This window comes from Brugia malayi (assembly GCF_000002995.4).
Source record: "Brugia malayi strain FR3 genome assembly, contig: Bm_v4_ChrX_scaffold_001, whole genome shotgun sequence".
In the NCBI taxonomy this organism is placed as follows: Eukaryota; Metazoa; Nematoda; class Chromadorea; order Rhabditida; family Onchocercidae; genus Brugia; species Brugia malayi.
This window is the reverse complement of record NW_025062479.1, coordinates 19,792,635-19,810,318: the sequence shown is the minus strand read 5'-3', so window position 1 is coordinate 19,810,318 and position 17,684 is coordinate 19,792,635. Positions and strand designations below refer to the sequence as shown.

Sequence of the window (17,684 nt, the reverse complement as noted above, 5' to 3'; positions counted from 1 at the left end):
CACATAGATACTTAATTTTATATCTCAAATTCATTCAGTAGCACTCATTGCAATGTCGCAGTACTGTAGAGGCTTCTACTTTAAAGTGGTAAAGGTCTACTTCTACTGCACAAAGAGCAAAAATCATCCGAAATTGACAATCGTTCAGTCGCTATTATCATGCGCTTTGTTGCAACTTATGAGGAATTAAAACCTTTGTCTAAATCAACTTTGCATGTAGTGTCGCGAATCATAATTTCGCGAAACTCTAACTAAAATAACAAAGTTAATTTAAAGAAAAACCAATAAATCATTTTTTAAATTATAAACAATCTCATGGTTTCATAAATCATCTCGCCATAAATTTAACTCCTTAAGATTTATTGCTCATGTAATTTTGTTTATTTTAAAACTCCCATTCCTCACATATATTTATCACATGTATAAAAAAAAAAAAAAAAAAAAAAAAAAAAACAATAAAGTGGTGAAACTGCAGTTATCGCAGACATTACAACGCAAAAAACAGAAAACTGAGAACTATGCATCGCTATTCAACTGTTATGGTGAGCCAGACGAAGTTTTTTTTTCTGGTCTTGTTATATTATATCGTGAAAACAATATACAGTGACTTTTATACCAAAAATTTAACTTTTATACCAAAAACTTTTATACCAAAAAATAATCCATTTTTACTGCTCAGATTATTGATCTGTTATCTATACGATCTTATTGTAAACCTCAGATTCTTGTCTGTTATCTATACGATCTTATTGTAAATACCTCAGATTCTTGTCTCATATGGTCTTATCATAGATACGCCCAATTCTTACACATATAAATACAATAATAATAAGATGATTATAGTCGACTATAACCGTCATAACCAATCTCAATTTCCTTCAATTTTTAAATCCATTTTTACTGCTCAGATTATTGATAATACGTTTTATAAAAAAAAAACTTAGATAATTTCTCTGCTGTGCTATAAACGATAGCGTATTTAACATTTACTACCTTTAACGCTTCGAGCGGAACACAACAGTTAACTTAAGTCCATTTAACTTTTATACCAAAGATAACCTTTCGCGACATATAACAAACGCTGATACGTTTCATTTCAACACTTACGCATTAATTCACTTTCAACAAATGTTGGCGTAATAACATTGATGAGATGAAGAAAGAACGGCCAAAAAGTGAAATTGCGGAAAGTTAACAAACATTTGGTGAATTGTTGGTATAATCTAATATTTATTATTCATTTCTTTTTTTATTTTTGCATATGCGTGATATTGTACCATAGCATAGAACTAATAAAGCTATTGTCAACGCTTTAGAGTTATGACAGCAACATACCTATTAAAAAGGAAAAAAAAAAAAAAGAAACTTTCCCACTTATTTTGAATAATTTTCTGATATCAGATTATAGCAGCAAGTTATTAATAGTCACTTTGTAATCAAGACATTAATCTAATTACTGTTTCCTTCTTCCAATCACTGTTTGTATCATTCACTATAAGATTCAAAAGTAAAGCATTGGCTTCAAAAAGTTAGTGTCCGACAAATTTACGAGCACAATAATATCATAGATTGTTTATGAAGAAATTATTTCATTGTATGTGAAGTAATTTCTTACTTTCAAGCTAAAACTTTAATATATTACGGCGTTTTATCACATTTGACAGAAAAATAGGTAGTTTAATGAGTACATATTTCAATGGATAATTAATTGCCATGAGCTAAATTTCAACTTCACCGTAATCAAGCTTTGATTTTTTAATTTGTAAATATTTAAGGATCATTGCAATCAAGTTTTCAGTTTTTGATTTGTAAATATCTAAATTAAGGATGATCGAATTCTTACTGATTTGCAATGAACACATAGATATAAAGATCTCAAATTTTTGTTGTAAACTGAATGTTTAATTCATTTCCAAAACTATTTAAACAAGCATATAAAAACAAAGTGAAATCAAGGTATATGACAACAGCAAAAAGCAACTTGTGAAGTAAATATTAAATCTGTTCTTATCAGGAAAAGATCGGTGCATTTATTTACTTATTGCTTTTTTTTTTCTCAAAAGATATCATGGGGCTACTAAGTACCAAGAATTTCTTTAAAATTATGGATATTGAGATTTAAAAAAAGTTCCAGTTCACAAGAATATTAAATTGTTGTAACATTGTTAATTATAGTTAATTATAAAATTAGTTGAATAAATTTAGAGACAGTTGGAAATATTTAGATCAGCTAATCAAAGCTAACTAGTTTCAAATTAAACAAAGGTCGGGTCGAGGTTAGAAGTCTCTTTCTTTATCGAATAAAAGAAAAAATGGTAAAAAAGCAAGTGCAATGCTGTCATTAAGTTTTTAAAATCAAGCTTCCAACTTTTCCCAATGTATCAGCTTGCTTGCTTAAAAGATAGAAAATTTTTGAATAATATTTTATACCGTAGACTGATAAAACTTCCAAATTTTTTCCGGAATATTTCCTTGTTTTCGATGATGAAAAACGTCATAGCAAATTGTATTATTAAGGCATTCTACAGCCAGAAATTACAACCCGTAGACAAAAATTCTATTAGATTGCCTTAGTCAAACAAAGTCAAAACTTAAGTGATCAACAACTATGATCGATTACGAAAGTTTCCTTTCTGTGTTTGTATACAATCAGGCAATAGTACTAGCTGTCAATAAATTCGACAAGCAATGAATCAACCGGACCAAACGGAATAATCGAAATTGCTTTTCTGATCATACTTTCCATTAAAATTCTCGCATATTTGATAGAACTTTGATTTTTTTAATTATATTATCTCTGATCAGTAGAATACTTTATGTGGAATACAAATATCACGGAAAACAGGACTGAATTACTCAGCATTGTGATGTCACAATTATCGGAAAAGCTGTAATTATGACATATCGAAATAAATGCATTAAATACATAAAACTAAAAACTGCCTTATTTGAATGTTCTTTAGACAAGTATAAAACTGTTTCAATTTAATATCTTAAATAAGAAATCACTTAACCAACACTCATTTTCCAAATGTAGCTGAGATTACTTGGAATTGTCTGGAATAGGTGCTTAATATGCTGAAAATTGCTCTTTAATTGTTAAAATCTTTCAGTCTGAAAGCCAAACTTATATTTCATTGTTAAAAGATTATCAAATTGTTCACTTCAATTTCTTTTTTATAAATCAAATCTACTTGTCATGTTAAAATAACTTTGCATGCAAAGAGTAAAGATTATCCTATCGTTCTCGACACAAATCAGTGTAATTTACATTAGTAATGAGTAACTCCAACCACTTCCATCTTTTTTTTAAAGTATTTCCGATAAATTCATTATTAATCTTCGGCAACATTACTAAAATAAAAGGCAAATTTTTTATTGTCTGTCAATACTAATTAAATGATTGTAAAGTGAAACAATTAATCTGTCGACTGTCCCTCATCTCTGTGCTTTGTTTTTAAGTTAATGCACAAATAAAGCTGAGTTTTGGTGTCCACGGCGTATGGCCAAATACTGATGTCAAAGCATAGCTTTTATTCATTTTATTCTCTTCATAATTTCATACTTTTATTCTATGCAATTGAAGATGACCTTGCAGTAAAACTACTTTATTATTATACAACCCACTTTCTGCAGTAGTTATCGTAATTTCAAGAAATGAAAAAATAACAATAATGTAATAGGTAATTCATCATTTCTCAAGCAAATCAAACAGAATAATGCAAAGGATTTCGGCAATTGATATTTCGGCTACTAAAATGAAGTTACGTTGTTCAATGAGCAAATGAATTTATCCAAACAGATGTTTGGAGGAATTGAACTGAAATTTCGAGAAATATACTATACATTCACTTTTTTCAAATATTAGCTACGATGAAATTTATGCATCGGAAAATGTTTCTATTGGAAATACTTTTGCTTATAGCAAATATTTGCTATCAATTGGATTTAATAAGAGATGACATTTTTAATTTCTCTAAAATCTCTTGCTGACAATTTTCAGATCTACTCGCTCTTCTCCTTTCAAGTACATTCAATGTTAAGACGCACATTCATACTGCCAAGTGATCCTTTTAATTTTCAACCGTTCTTTCCTTTGGGTGTCTCAAAAATTGTCTGAAAAAAAAAAAAAAAAAACAAATCAAACTTTAAAAATTCATTATGAATACATTTCATATACCCATAACAATGCTTATAAGTTTAACCACCTTTCTTTGAATAATTCTCTCTAGCATTAAATGATAAAATGCATCAAAATACATACAAAATAGTGGTTAGCTGCTTCACTGCCCGTTAATTCGATAGCCTTCTGACAATTTTCTTGGATAGTTTTCCTGACGTGTTTTTCTGTCCAAACTATAGCAATTGGTAAAGTTAATGCATATAACGGAGTTAATTGCACACCTGAATTTCAATGAAATAAGCATAAACATTCTTAAAGTCACACTAAAACTGGTAAATAAGTTTGCGGCATCACTTCCGTAAACTGTGCAATTTATACGACATTAATATTTAGAAAATAGAAACATCGATAATTCAGAATGCAATATAAAACTTAAAATTTCAATGAGTGTAATAAATAGTCAAATTATTGTTGAATCTTTTTGCAACTACTCATTCTCCCCATAATTTACAAATAATTTTATGGCTTATAGCTGATTAATTTTATATTTATTAATTATGTTTAATTGCTAAAAATTTTCCAAATAGTTTCTTATATTTATTTTAGCTTTTATATTGGCCACATTTTACAGATTCCAAGCGATTTTTTCACTGTCTCCGTATTGCTTGAAATAAGAACAATTGGAGCAAATTTTCGCTTTACTATTATTAATTGAACTTTTTTTTTTAATTCTAAACCTGCTCAAATTCGGCTCATTCATATTTGTTCACGATTACTTATTTACACATTTTCTGTAAATTAGAAAAGTGAATTAGATAAAAACTATAAGACAAGAAACGAACTTTCGAGATAAATAGCAAACTGTTTTGGTGAAAATTTGAAATCGATAGCAAAGTACATAAACAGTGCGCCCAAATAAAGTGCCAGGAATACGGAATGAAATGCAACTATTGGTGATAATGTTTGAAGAGAACTTATATTTTCCGTGATTTGATAACGATGTGATAAGTTGACGTGAATTTTGTTTCGGTGAAATCTCTGAATAAATGCAAGTGCTGAAAGAGTCAAACCAAGAAGTAACAAAAAGTTTGTGCGGGTTGCTTCTCCACAGGTAGTGACTTCATTCATTCATTCATGTAAAACAGAAAAATTATTTTAGTGATGCGATCGAATAGGAGAAATTTGACATATTAGGAGTGTAAGGTCAATAGGTCAAAAAAGTAGCCAATTCCAATTTAATCTTGATAGTCCCATGTTTCACTCAAATACCGCTCATATCACTAACTTATTTACGCGAATATCCTTAATAGATTAAACATGTAGTTGTGCGTCACTTACCGCCGCCAATTTCTTGAAGAAAATTTAGATCAAAGTAACATTTAAATCAATTTACTCATTAGATAATTTGTTGGTGAATGTTTTTGTAAGTAATAAATCAAAATTGCCTTATTAATGCAAAATAAAACTGGGAATGTTAAAGCAGAGATACAATCGATGGTCGCATAAAAGCCTAGAACAGCAGCAGATTTTAGTGCGTTTTCTTTATTCGCCGTCGAACAATAAACCACTTTCTCTGAATCGAACAATTTGAAATTACTACTCATAAATAGGAAACTACCGATACCAATGGTTAACTGAAAAATATTGAAATTACAGAACAGTTTTCGGATTTATTAATATTGCAGGTTACTACTACTATTCCATGTTGTATGTCAAACTATTTTAAGGTATCATTTGGTTATCCTTAGGAAAACGGCAATTTCCCTGCATCAGTTATTCGGCCAAGTTGTTAGAGGCATTTTACACACATATAATAGAATCAAAATTTAAATTACACACTGTTCTTTTTCGTTTCTTTTGAAATGTTGTCAAAGCATTAAATCATCAAACTAAATCACTAATTAAATCATTGAAAACAGATTTAAATTTCCCTCTGTACCTGCATTACGATAAGTATAACAGCGATACTTTTCCCAAAATTTTCGTATCTCGATGAGAAATACGTAGCGATAGCCCGCTCAATGACTACTGTCGGTATCGAAGCCGTTTTTTAAAAATAATGTCAAAGATATCGGTGTTCGCATCATGAAACATTCCCACAGAACTGTCATATACCCACACGGATCAACACGCGTTTTGTGATATGCCAGCAGTACATAGGTATGGGCAAATATTCTATGAAATAATAAATTTGCCAGCAATTTACATCAACGATCGATATTGTTCTTTGCTTCACTATGAATGGCTTTTCAAAGTTAGTGAATTTGGCTTCGATACTTGAACCGTTTGAATTCCGAAACATTCGCTCATTGTCACTATATGATCAATCAGCAATCGATTAACTAATCAGTCTATTTGCACATTTTTTGCATTAATCCACTGTTTATTTACAGTTTTTATTTGATGAAATACCCAATTGATTGTCTTCCCTATTTTGCTTTCTTATTTGTATTTTAATTACTTCTTTGTGCATAATTCTTGAAGCAATTTAAGAAAACTTTCTATTATTGCAGTGCCTTTCATTGACCGTTGCAGAATTTTTCGGTTACAGAAAATAAAAATTCTTTAAAAGTGAAATAAAAAAATGAACCTTGCAATACAATGAAGAATAAGCCACAACTGATGTACTATAATCAAAATTCGAGTATTTTGATGTCGTCATCAAGGATGCCTTCTTTTCTGCATGTGAGTGGAATCGCCCAATGACCAAACTTGGATAGGAATTTATTGTTAAATTAAAATAAATGATATAAATAAAAATACTAATAATATATCATATATGTGGTTATTATGTACTGAACAAGATTTATTTGTTTTGAAACACAAATAGTGAATGCATTAGATTTGAGGATGGACAATATGCACAAAGTTACTGCGAAGAAATTAATATGAAAATATGAAATGAGAAAATAGCTGTGCCGCTAACAGCATGATCAATGGAGAATCAGTTTTCTCAATTCCATTCAATTCAGTTGTTTCCGCTAAATTTAAAGTTCAACCGATTAAATCAATTCACTATGAAAGCCAATTCCATAATTCAACACGTTAAATTACCAAATAAAAAACTCAAGAAAACCGGTATCAAAAAATTGGTCAGCCATGCGAATATATGCGTACGGTAACAATTAGGATCAAATTTTAGAGATCATTAATGCCAGATTGTTGTTGTAAAAACGAACGAATACAGTGCATCAGTTCGCGTTTCACTTCATCTGGTACTGCTCGTCTGGCTCGAACTCGTACATCGCTCAGCACATCTTCCAGCGTTACTTGTTCGATACCCTGCAATGAAAGTGAAGGGAAATGGAAAAATAAAACATGGTAGATCATATGAAATTAAAATATTTTGCTGGTTGAATGTTTTGCAAGAAATTCTAAAAACTAAAAGAACGTTGTAAATTCCGAAAAGAAGAAGAATAAGATGATATTAATATTAAAATTGATAATAATAATAATATACTAATATTAAATAAAAAAAATTTTAATAAATATAATATTGCTATTAAAATTTGGACAGTCTCAAGGTTGGAAAAATATATTAAAATACATGTCATTTATTAAAAATTATTCGCCCCTGTCTAATAAAAGTTACTCATCCCTGCTCAGTGAGTTTTTATAAAGTAGGTAAAAATGGATAATGATTACTTTTATACCTTTCATTTATTTCTTCAGTTATACATTTCAGTAGCTTTACAATAGCAATTCATTTATACAACTGGTTTTATCGGTAAGGTTTAATGTTGCAGGGAGTAATGCCCCAAAGGTTATACAACAGTGACATCGCTGACTATTTTTGGAAAGGTATATAGGATGGGAAACTTATATAAATGCAATTTAGTAAAAAAATTTTTCACTGCTTACCTTATTTTGTATATAATTCCGACACATATTCTCCACTTCTTCCACCCAACCACTTTCTCGCAACCTTTGCAACAACAATTCCTTCATTCGGTCGCGTTCGCCACATTCAATAAATTTACGTTCCAAAGCTGCTTTACTTACTGATGGCGCACCCATTCCTACCGATAATATGAATTAAATTCAATGGCCATATAGTATAATCATCCGTGTAAGAAATAAACAAAATATAAGAAAAATCAACTTTTTGATGTTAATTAATTCCAACCCAATACCTAAATTACCAGTAAACCAATCAGCTTATCTTCTTTTCCCTTCTTGGAAGTGCAAATCTCATTACACGAAGGATACAAACCAGCGCCTAGAGTCCGCTTTACCCATTGTATATTATTTCAATACCATATGCTCAAATTCAAGGCAGAATTACAATAAGAAGGCACCGTCCCGACCTAGCATTAACCCTCGCCAAAACACAGTAAAATAGGTACAGTAAAATGTTCACAACTACTCTGCTCATTTCCAAATCACATCGCCCAAATTAATATCGTCCCCTCTCAAATCAAAATCGTGTGGTCTCCTTAACGACAGTATCACTTCAAGCACTATTTTCCCCAGATAAAAATGTGATAAGTAACACCAACAACATCAACCAAAACTTTCACTCTACAACCACCCTTTTCTAAAATCTTTATTTCAGAAGGCACTTATTCAAAAATGAAAATGTGTCACTTAAAACATACTGCCAAACAGTTATTAAAAGAGAAATATGAAAAGGAATATTTTAAACATAGCATCGAATCGAAAGTGTAATAGAAGATAATACAGGCAAACAACTGAAATTGACATTTATGTATTTTGCTTTATAACAATACGTACTACACGTCTACCTTACATGTATACACGCTGTTGTGGAATTCAGTTGAAAATTTTTTACACATAACAGCTTTTGTAAACACCACATAATTTACCCGCATAAACTTTATGCAACATAGCCATATGTGACATCCAAATACGTGTAACCTTCATATATAGCATTTACAAAGAAAGCTAGTTTGGTATAATCAAATTAAGTTATAAAAATATTCACTCAGTTAGGGAGTCACAAATGGCACAAAAGAAAAAAAAAAATTTTTTTTCAAAACATTATATAATACATATAAATATATGTGTGAACACTAAACTGTACAAATTTGATATACAATGACCAACATAATTTTATAAGTAAACCAATGAAAAGAAAGGCAGTGAGAATTACTAATCTGCACTAGCACTCACAAAGCACAGTGCTTCAGCAGACTAACTTGGAAACATTTCGGAGAATAAGAAACCATTTTATACTTTTATATCTAAAACTACTGAAAAAGTAATAGAAAACAATAAAAACTCCTACATCTGTTTTTCCTATTTTTTTTCCATTGCATTACATTACCTATCACATGTGGAGAAGCCATGTCTATAAGTTCAGAAATGACTTAAACTACAACCCGTTAAGCGCAGAAAATTTTTTTCTTTGCAATTACTGGATTTTACAGGTTTTCAAATCAACGAGAAGCAATGATAAAAATCTTTCAAAACAATAGCAAAACAACTGCTATATTCATAGCATGAAAAGCCTCCCCAATAAGCATAAACATTTAGCAGTTCCAAGGGAAACTGCCACACATAAACAGATATGGAATATCTTCTCAGGAAGAAAGTAGTAGCAGTTTCATACCTCTCAATTAAATAAAGTTAATTTCCTGATGAATGTTAGTATACTGATTACTGGTACATAACAACTACTTCATATATCAGTTACATTCGAATGCAGATTAGAAATCAAACTGCCATGTTATTAAACTTGGCATCGGAAAAAGCAAATCGTGATTTAAAAAGTTGGTAAACATAACGGGAGAAACAAAATGCTTCTACTGATTTTCGATCTTTTCTATAAAAAATTCACTACAGATTGTTCGCACTGATAGAATTTACTTTACAAGGAAAAAAAAAAAAAAAAAAAAAACATGAACCTTTAGAAAATTTAATCATGATTCCTGTGCAAAACTTGATTTAAAACACCACAAAAGGCTGAACTGGAGAAAATAAAAAGATTTGTACCCATATTTACTGAGCAAAGGATATACAGAACATTTGAATGTTATGCATCTTCTGCTGGTGCAACATAAGCAAGTGGAAAGTAGCCCACCTGAAAAGGCTTTATAAACCTTTAAACAAAGCACTTATTTTCCTGTCAAATGAAATCATTTTACGATTAAAACAAAATACAAATCAACTGACACTATGCTTAAAAAAATAACTGTTTCTGCTATTATCAATAATAAAGACTAAAAAACTTTATATTCAAAAGTGAAAACTGAATGAAAATTTTTTGTCGTTTCACATACAACTAATTCCATTCAGTTGTATGTAACATTAAATGTGATTTTACATTGCTCAGTCTACTAGGAAATCATTTAAATGACTTACTCTATTGCCGCTTCGGCCTTTCCACCATCCTCGATCCTCACCAGTCCTACTAATCACGTAGACTTTCTGACCAACCACTAAAGTGAGAAAATTTGGCTCTGATGCTTCAAAATTATGCAGGGCAATATATGGCTGTTTATCGGTATACGAATGTCGTAAAGTAGTATTTAAAGTTTCGAATGACTCTCGTAAATTATTTTCTCTATAATAGTTGATCAATTCCTGAAATTCAGACATTGGAATCTCTGTCATTTATCCAATGTATCAGTAACTACTAATATTACTATCCTATTATTATTAATCTCATTCTGCTGTTGCTACTATCCCGTTCATATGTTTGTCATCTATCAATGACTTGAAGAAGCAATGTTAACAATTTAAGTAGTATCTGCTGTTTCAAAAAAAATTGCTAATATCTAACCACGACGCTTGAAAACATTGTACTTTCGTCCAGGTAATAACGTCCTTCTGGAGACTGTTCTACCTTTGTGTGCTTCACATCACCATTGAAACTAAACTTTACTTTCAAAGATAAATGAAGTAAGAACGAAATGCAGAACATTTAATTCATATTTCCATTCTACCACAAAATATATTTCAGATCCTTAGAAAAAAGACAACAACTCTTAAGACATGTACATGAGATTTAGATTCAAAAATGATATAAACACAATAAATAATATAGGTAAAAGGAAGGTAAAGACCTGAATTACAGATCATTTAGTCTTGGTTAGTTAAATGGAAGCTTCAATCTTGGTATCTTATCTTAAGTGGTACATAAAACCGTACAACTCCGAAAAGTGATCTAACTATAACAGGCCATACATATTTTTGAATCTACGACCACACACCCGACTCTGAGGAATACACAATAAAAATATAAAGCCGGAAAAATCTTGACCAGTGACAGTTTTATATTCCCATCCGACATATAAAGAAGTCATGGTTGATAGACTGATCTACCAGAACAATGAAAATTGCTTTATTTGGCAAAAGTTCCTTTATCTTCAAATACGAAAATAATTCATTTCGAGGAAATTTAGCTGTTAAAAGAAGAAAATAATAAAAAAAAAAAAAAAACAGTACCTTATGCTGATCACATATTTTTGTTGCGCAGAACTGAATCGTACTAAAAAAGTACCATCTGGTGTACCACGCAAAAGTTCCTCCGAATCCCATCGCTTCATCGGTCCTCGATACCACTGCTGGCCTACTACTTCCGTATTCACATAATCCTGGCTCTGTGATTTCTGAGGCAAAAACCTACAAAAAATAAATTACTTATATTTCTGTCCTTATGTCCTCTACTTTTTAACACCATGTTTGGAAGAAAAAAACTCAATACTTTAAAATATTGTAAATTCACTCTACAAAGAAATGCTCAGAAGGGCAAGATATTAATTTACATATTTTCGATCGAGGAAGAGGACTTGCGTTGTTCATTTGTAAGAGGCAGTTGTAACTGAGGCGAACTAATAATCCAAGAGTCACAATGTTCTACCGGTGATGACAGTGTAACGCTAGTTAATGAACTACCTGTCGATGAACCCATATGCAATGACGACGCTGATATCTATAAATAAATTAATATTTAGTCCAACTGATCATCACAGAAAAAAAATTGATTGTTCTGTCGCATCCATATATAGAAGTAAAGATATAGTGATTCAAATGAATGTAGGATCAAATAAGAATCCTGAATTGCTTCTTTAAATTGGACATCAAATCACCCGGAATCGTCGGACAATTTCTGGTTGAATAAGTCCAGCTCGATTAGGAAAAGCAACAATTCGTCCCTGTAATAATTTAGTGAAAAAAGTAAAAAACCATTTCTCGAGTCTTTCATTGAATAACTGAAATTCCTTCGAAATAGTAACCTTCTCGAAAACCAGCTTGAAAGAAATAAAATAAACATGATATCACAGTAAAAATAAAAACTAGCAATTAATATTCATAATCCACAAATGGAAAATGCTGTGAAAGTGCAAGAAAAATTTTTTGTGTTCCATAGAAGAAATAGAAAGTCATTTCTCAAATCTCTCACTGAATAAATGAATTTTCTGCTGTTAACTTCTTTTCCGGTCTGGAAGCCACTGTGTATTTGTCAACTGTGTATGATCAGATGGTTTAGATTTGTTAGAAAAAAGCGTTATATAACACAGCAGTTAAGAAAAATTTTCCAATTTATGATGTTAGCTGTTTTATTCATTTCGATATATTATAAAATATCGGAATGAAAATTGAGAATTCAGATTCTTTCTTGTACAAAACCTTGCTGCATGATTTCTTTTTCACTATTAAATCTGTCCATTTTTCACTTGCAAAAACAATAGTGACAGCAAAAGAAATATACTGAAACGAAGAATAGTAATTGTTTTTTTTTTTTTTTTTTCCACAGCTAAGAGTAAAAAAAGCTATACTCAACCAAAACTTTATAAAATCCTTACCATCACTGTACCATCAACATTTCGTTGAGTGATTTCTATCAAATCATTCATTTCAAATGATAGAAACAGTGGATCGTTCGAATGAAATGACTGTACTGCGCGAACACATTCATGAGGTTGCACTAAACACAATGTAGGAATCTATTCCACAAAATGATTATATTTAGTGGTAAGCAGAAAAGATTAACGAAATGATAAAAAGTGAGGTTTATCATGGTTAATCCAACCGAGTAATAAACAAATTCCAAAAGTAAATAATACTGACAGGAAGCAGCATGTTTCCGCCTATTTGAAACTTGAGTTCTTGTTATAGGACCAACTCCTGGACATTTACTCATCGACAAGCACGCACGATGCAAATTTCGCTTGCAATCTGCAGAATGATAAAACGGACTAATTCGCAATAATGCCAATACTGAAATCCTGACACGTTATGAACAAAATTTTCTAACTAAATGTCATCCCAATCAGTTAATTTACTAACCGGAACAATGGTATCCCTGATAGAAGAGACCAGCAAGAAGCTTTTCACAGTGAAAACAGACAGTAGCTTTATCGTAGCTATGATACTGCAAACAGTGACCTGATGTTTCCGAATCTTTAGGCCTTACATTGCTTCTATAAAGAATCTCCAATAATTTTTAATGCGACTTCAAATATTAGTTTCGTAATTTTTTGTAATTTAATATTCGAATGATTATAAACAAGTACGCTTACTGTGCCGCTATAATGTTTTGCACCCAACTATCTCGCTGAAGCATAGTCTTGCAGCAAACACTGAGGACGTTGGTAATACCGTCATCTAATTCTTGCACTAAAGAGAAATAATAACCACCATTAGCTGTCAGCTTACGAGTTATTGTACCAATTTTGTTGTTATTATCAGCATCAACACCGATGCGGTAATCATTTAGTATGTGCGCACTTCGATATGAATATTGATTTCCCTAAATTAATTGTGAAAACAAGACAATAACAGTAATCTACAGCACTCACTAATTCCTATTAAAATATTGTTCATACAAATATATCGCTGTCTATCCCTTTATAATATCTAAAATAAAGTTAGCAGATTATACATGACCTGACGTAGTAATTATGGATATAAGTCTTTTGTATTATGTTCTAATATATAATCAGTTTAAAGACTACAGTTTAATTTAAAACTAAACTTACTCTGAGGCTTTTACAAATAATCATCACTTTATCAAAAACAAATACATAGCGCGTTTTAAGTCGATTGCCATCTTTACTTTGATCCGCAATTTTGATTTCACCATCTTTAACCAATCGACCATAGTTAATTAAATGCATGCCTATGGGCTGAAATCAGTTTCCAACTATGTAGGATGATGCCATCGCTTTTTCAAACTCTCTTATGTCAGACTTCACATCAAAATAGAGTACCAGCTCCAGATCGGTTATACTGGTTTCAATATCCATAACCAGTTGCTGCATCTCATAATCACGTTTCATTTCATTGACATAGGAATTGATATCCTGCATCGCTTCTTTGGCTTCTTCTAAAGGTAAGCGATCCGACGAATCCACTGAGGTAAGCTTTATCATCTCCTATAACAATCAAGAATACTTTCATGCTTTTTTAAATAAATTTCATACTAAAGATTATCCATTTAACTCTTTGAATATTTGGAAAGAAAACAAACTACCGATAGAAGAACATGGTATTTTAAAACCCTCTGCATAGGTATACTGAGAAGGTCCTGCAAATGGAACTGATTGCGATTAGCAGCTATACCGCAATCCTGAAACAGTAAGCAATTAGCAGAGCCAAAATCAAAATTTTCAAGAAAATGGCCATAATTAACAAAGCAGAGCATTCAAACGTTAAAAAAAAAAAAAAAAAAAACACGAAAACAAATACAATAATCTTTTGTCGCACGATCGGATCCGTCTTTTCCAAGTAACAAATGCGTGAACGTGAATTTGGTAATTTCGAACAATATTCTCCATAAGCCACGAATTTCTCTTTCCACCTGAAATTCTACTTCATAGTTTAAAAATGTACGAATTTCTTTTGTTTATTTTCAAAATAAAATCATTTTATGTAGAAAAATTAGAATATTAATTACGTAATGAATACGTCCCCAATTGTTACTGGCTTTTCATCGTTCGAAGGCTCCTCCAACCCAACAGTATAGAAGACAGCTTGCCGTAAATGATCACGAAATGAGCGATGAATACATGCTAATTCCTGCAAAAATCAATCAATTAATTCTTAAACGGAGACAAAATCTTTGAGAACTATGTGAACAAATAACAAACCAAAATATTCATAAAGATCATTTTATGATCATCCTTCGATAGCACTTCCTCCAGTGGTGTGTAAAAATTATTTATGATCATATCAAGCGCTTTCTCGACATAGTTTGATTCCGTATCATATAATTCCTTGATGCAATGTTCACGTCGAGAATCTGGTTTGAAGTTTAACCACTTCTAAAAAAATGATTTTGTCAACAACATCGACTATCGCCAGCCAAGACTGCTACAGGTTGCTAAATACTACGAGGTTTTATCTCAAATTTTAAAGCCCACGCTGTAGATATAGAAAAGCATTTTTATATAGAAATTTTATATAGAAAAGCAAAAACTACTACCAGAAAAAGTTGATCATAAACAATTAGCTTATGAAGAGTAAGTACATATTAGTTAATTGTACATAGTTTCTTAACAAAAAGCATTTTATGTCTTCTTTCATATTATCTACATTATAAAAATAACTCATCAGACTAATGTAATCCAAATAAAGTGCGCCATCTTTAACAATTAAAAAAGAAATCCTTTCAATAACGACTAAACAATCACACATATTTTTGTATAAAACTTGATAGATCAAAGTAGACAAATCAAGTACTTCAGTGCGATCACTGAAGTACTTAGTTTGTAGCTCGACCACATTTTCAGTCATCCTTGAAGATTTCTGATATTGTCTCAGCAGCAAAACTGAACAGTTACTGTTAAGAAAAACTAACGTCATATTCGATAGCTTTCAATTCGCGTTGACTGTTAGATCGTTGACACACAATAGAATCGTAAATTCGGCCACTGGTTTTCTCCTCCTCCGCGATACCCATATCATATGCATTTTCGAGTACAGGTTCATTTACCTCTGCTCCTTGGCGAAGATTTTTATAAATAACCTTGTCGTTATAATACTCCACCGAATTTAATGAAGATATACGTAATGGAAATCCCCTGAAATGTGCATAATATATGCCTAATGTGATGTATGAAAGAAAAAAGTTCATGTCCAATCGAGTCTGTTATATCTTTCAATTTCATATTCATACATACTGAGAAGAATGTTAGAAATTTCAAACCTATGCAACTGTGTTATGGTAATATACGCTCTGAATGTCTAATGAAATCAAAGACAAGTAGTAAATTATTTCTAATTTCATCCAAAAAACAAACACAACAAACTGTTATTGAAGTACGCATTACACAAAAAATTTTGCTCATTTTTCGTACTAATAAACAACTGAAAAGTGAACCTGATACCACTAAGCTTTGCTACAGGAGACGCGGATAATTTAGAAAGCGTTCTCAGCACTTTGCCAAAATCATCAAGGCGATAGAGATCCCATGGATCAAATAAATCTTCCGAGTTCATTTCAAATGTATTTTTACATGCTTTTAGAAACTCGCATATATTTTTGCAGCAAAGAAACTGAAATGCTAAAGTTGTAAAGCTTCGAAAATACTTAAAAATAATGTTTATTTCATAGGCCCAACAGTACTCCAGAAATTGTCAAAACTGATTTTGCTACCACAATTCATCTTGCTAAAAAATCTTACGATTAAAAGTTTAAGTGAGAAAGACTGATACAGAGAAAGATGTAATGTGGTCAAACCGTACCATATTTGAATATTTAAGGCCTATACCTGAGCCATTTGTGGCCGTTGTTGTAAATCTTTGATGTCAATACAATTTTCGCATAGTCGATTACAAAGTAAACAAAGCAATACACCATCTCGTAAGATAGTCGCGAATTCACCGATTTCAGCATCTGCTTCCGCTACCCGATGTTTGGAATCCAGAATTCCACATTCAACCATCCACCGTACACATTCTCGCCACAGTTCTGTGATTTCCGCCATTCTCTGTTAAATATTTGATGCAATTGTACTTGAAATTATTTGCTTTCTTCTCTTCCAAGAGTGTTCTAGACAACAAATATTATGGATGAGGTGCAGCTTATTAATTAGAGAAAAATGGGACATACTAGAAATCACAGTCACACAACACTAGCAACAACAAATGATGAATAATATTTATAAAAAACAGGATCCTCCGAAAAGCAATAATATAAAGAAATACAAAAACTCTAAATAAAAAAAAAAAAAAAAAAAAACAGGAATTAGAAAAATCAAACGAATAGCAAACTGATAAACAATCATTTTTCGTAAAGTAGGAATATATTAATTAGTAATCATATCACGTAAACAATACACGTTCCAGTTTAAAGCAAGAATTCAACAATTAGATACTTCATATAACCTCTGTTCAAATTCTCCCACAAAAATACAAATCATATACACTTTGCAAGATTTTCTACCTCTTTTAACGTTGAAAACTCATAAAATCTTACGTTTTACTCAATAAAACAAGTGATAACATCCAGGTAATGATAAAATATCAGTAATAAGCCACTATAATTTTTGATGTATTTACATTTGATCTATATAGTGATCATTACATGAGTGTCACATCAGCATTAGCTATTCAAAAATTTCCAATTTATTTGCTAAACCAGGATGAAGGA

General features: G+C 31.2%; 3 protein-coding genes across 4 annotated transcripts; all 3 read right to left on the bottom strand.

Moving 5' to 3' along the window:
* Positions 1–4,080: 4,080 nt before the first annotated feature.
* Bm2805 (Uncharacterized protein) lies at positions 4,081–5,727 on the bottom strand (the record flags this gene model as incomplete). Of its 2 annotated transcripts, XM_043075477.1 has the most annotated exons (4): positions 4,081–4,116; positions 4,265–4,404; positions 4,966–5,161; positions 5,590–5,727. In XM_043075477.1, the coding sequence occupies 4 exons, from the start codon at positions 5,725–5,727 to the stop codon at positions 4,081–4,083; spliced, it is 510 nt and encodes a 169-aa protein (XP_042931411.1). The 2 variants fall into 2 exon arrangements, with proteins under 2 accessions (XP_042931411.1, XP_042931412.1); XM_043075478.1 differs by lacking the exon at positions 5,590–5,727 and having other exon boundaries at positions 4,966–5,023.
* A 1,534-nt stretch (positions 5,728–7,261) lies between these two features.
* Bm9035 (zgc:92656, putative) lies at positions 7,262–10,009 on the bottom strand (the record flags this gene model as incomplete). Its single annotated transcript, XM_001894197.2, has 3 exons — positions 7,262–7,405; positions 7,985–8,142; positions 9,991–10,009. 3 exons carry the CDS (start codon positions 10,007–10,009, stop codon positions 7,262–7,264), a joined length of 321 nt encoding a protein of 106 aa, XP_001894232.2.
* A 109-nt stretch (positions 10,010–10,118) lies between these two features.
* Positions 10,119–17,019, bottom strand: Bma-vav-1 (Variant SH3 domain containing protein; the record flags this gene model as incomplete). The annotated part of the gene is made up of 19 exons (XM_001894198.1): positions 10,119–10,166; positions 10,448–10,669; positions 10,869–10,959; positions 11,534–11,710; positions 11,854–12,020; positions 12,178–12,243; positions 12,895–13,016; positions 13,160–13,267; positions 13,379–13,512; positions 13,612–13,841; positions 14,071–14,217; positions 14,302–14,466; positions 14,565–14,660; positions 14,780–14,891; positions 14,988–15,109; positions 15,181–15,354; positions 15,891–16,113; positions 16,413–16,588; positions 16,804–17,019. 19 exons carry the CDS (start codon positions 17,017–17,019, stop codon positions 10,119–10,121), a joined length of 2,796 nt encoding a protein of 931 aa, XP_001894233.1.
* Positions 17,020–17,684: the final 665 nt, after the last annotated feature.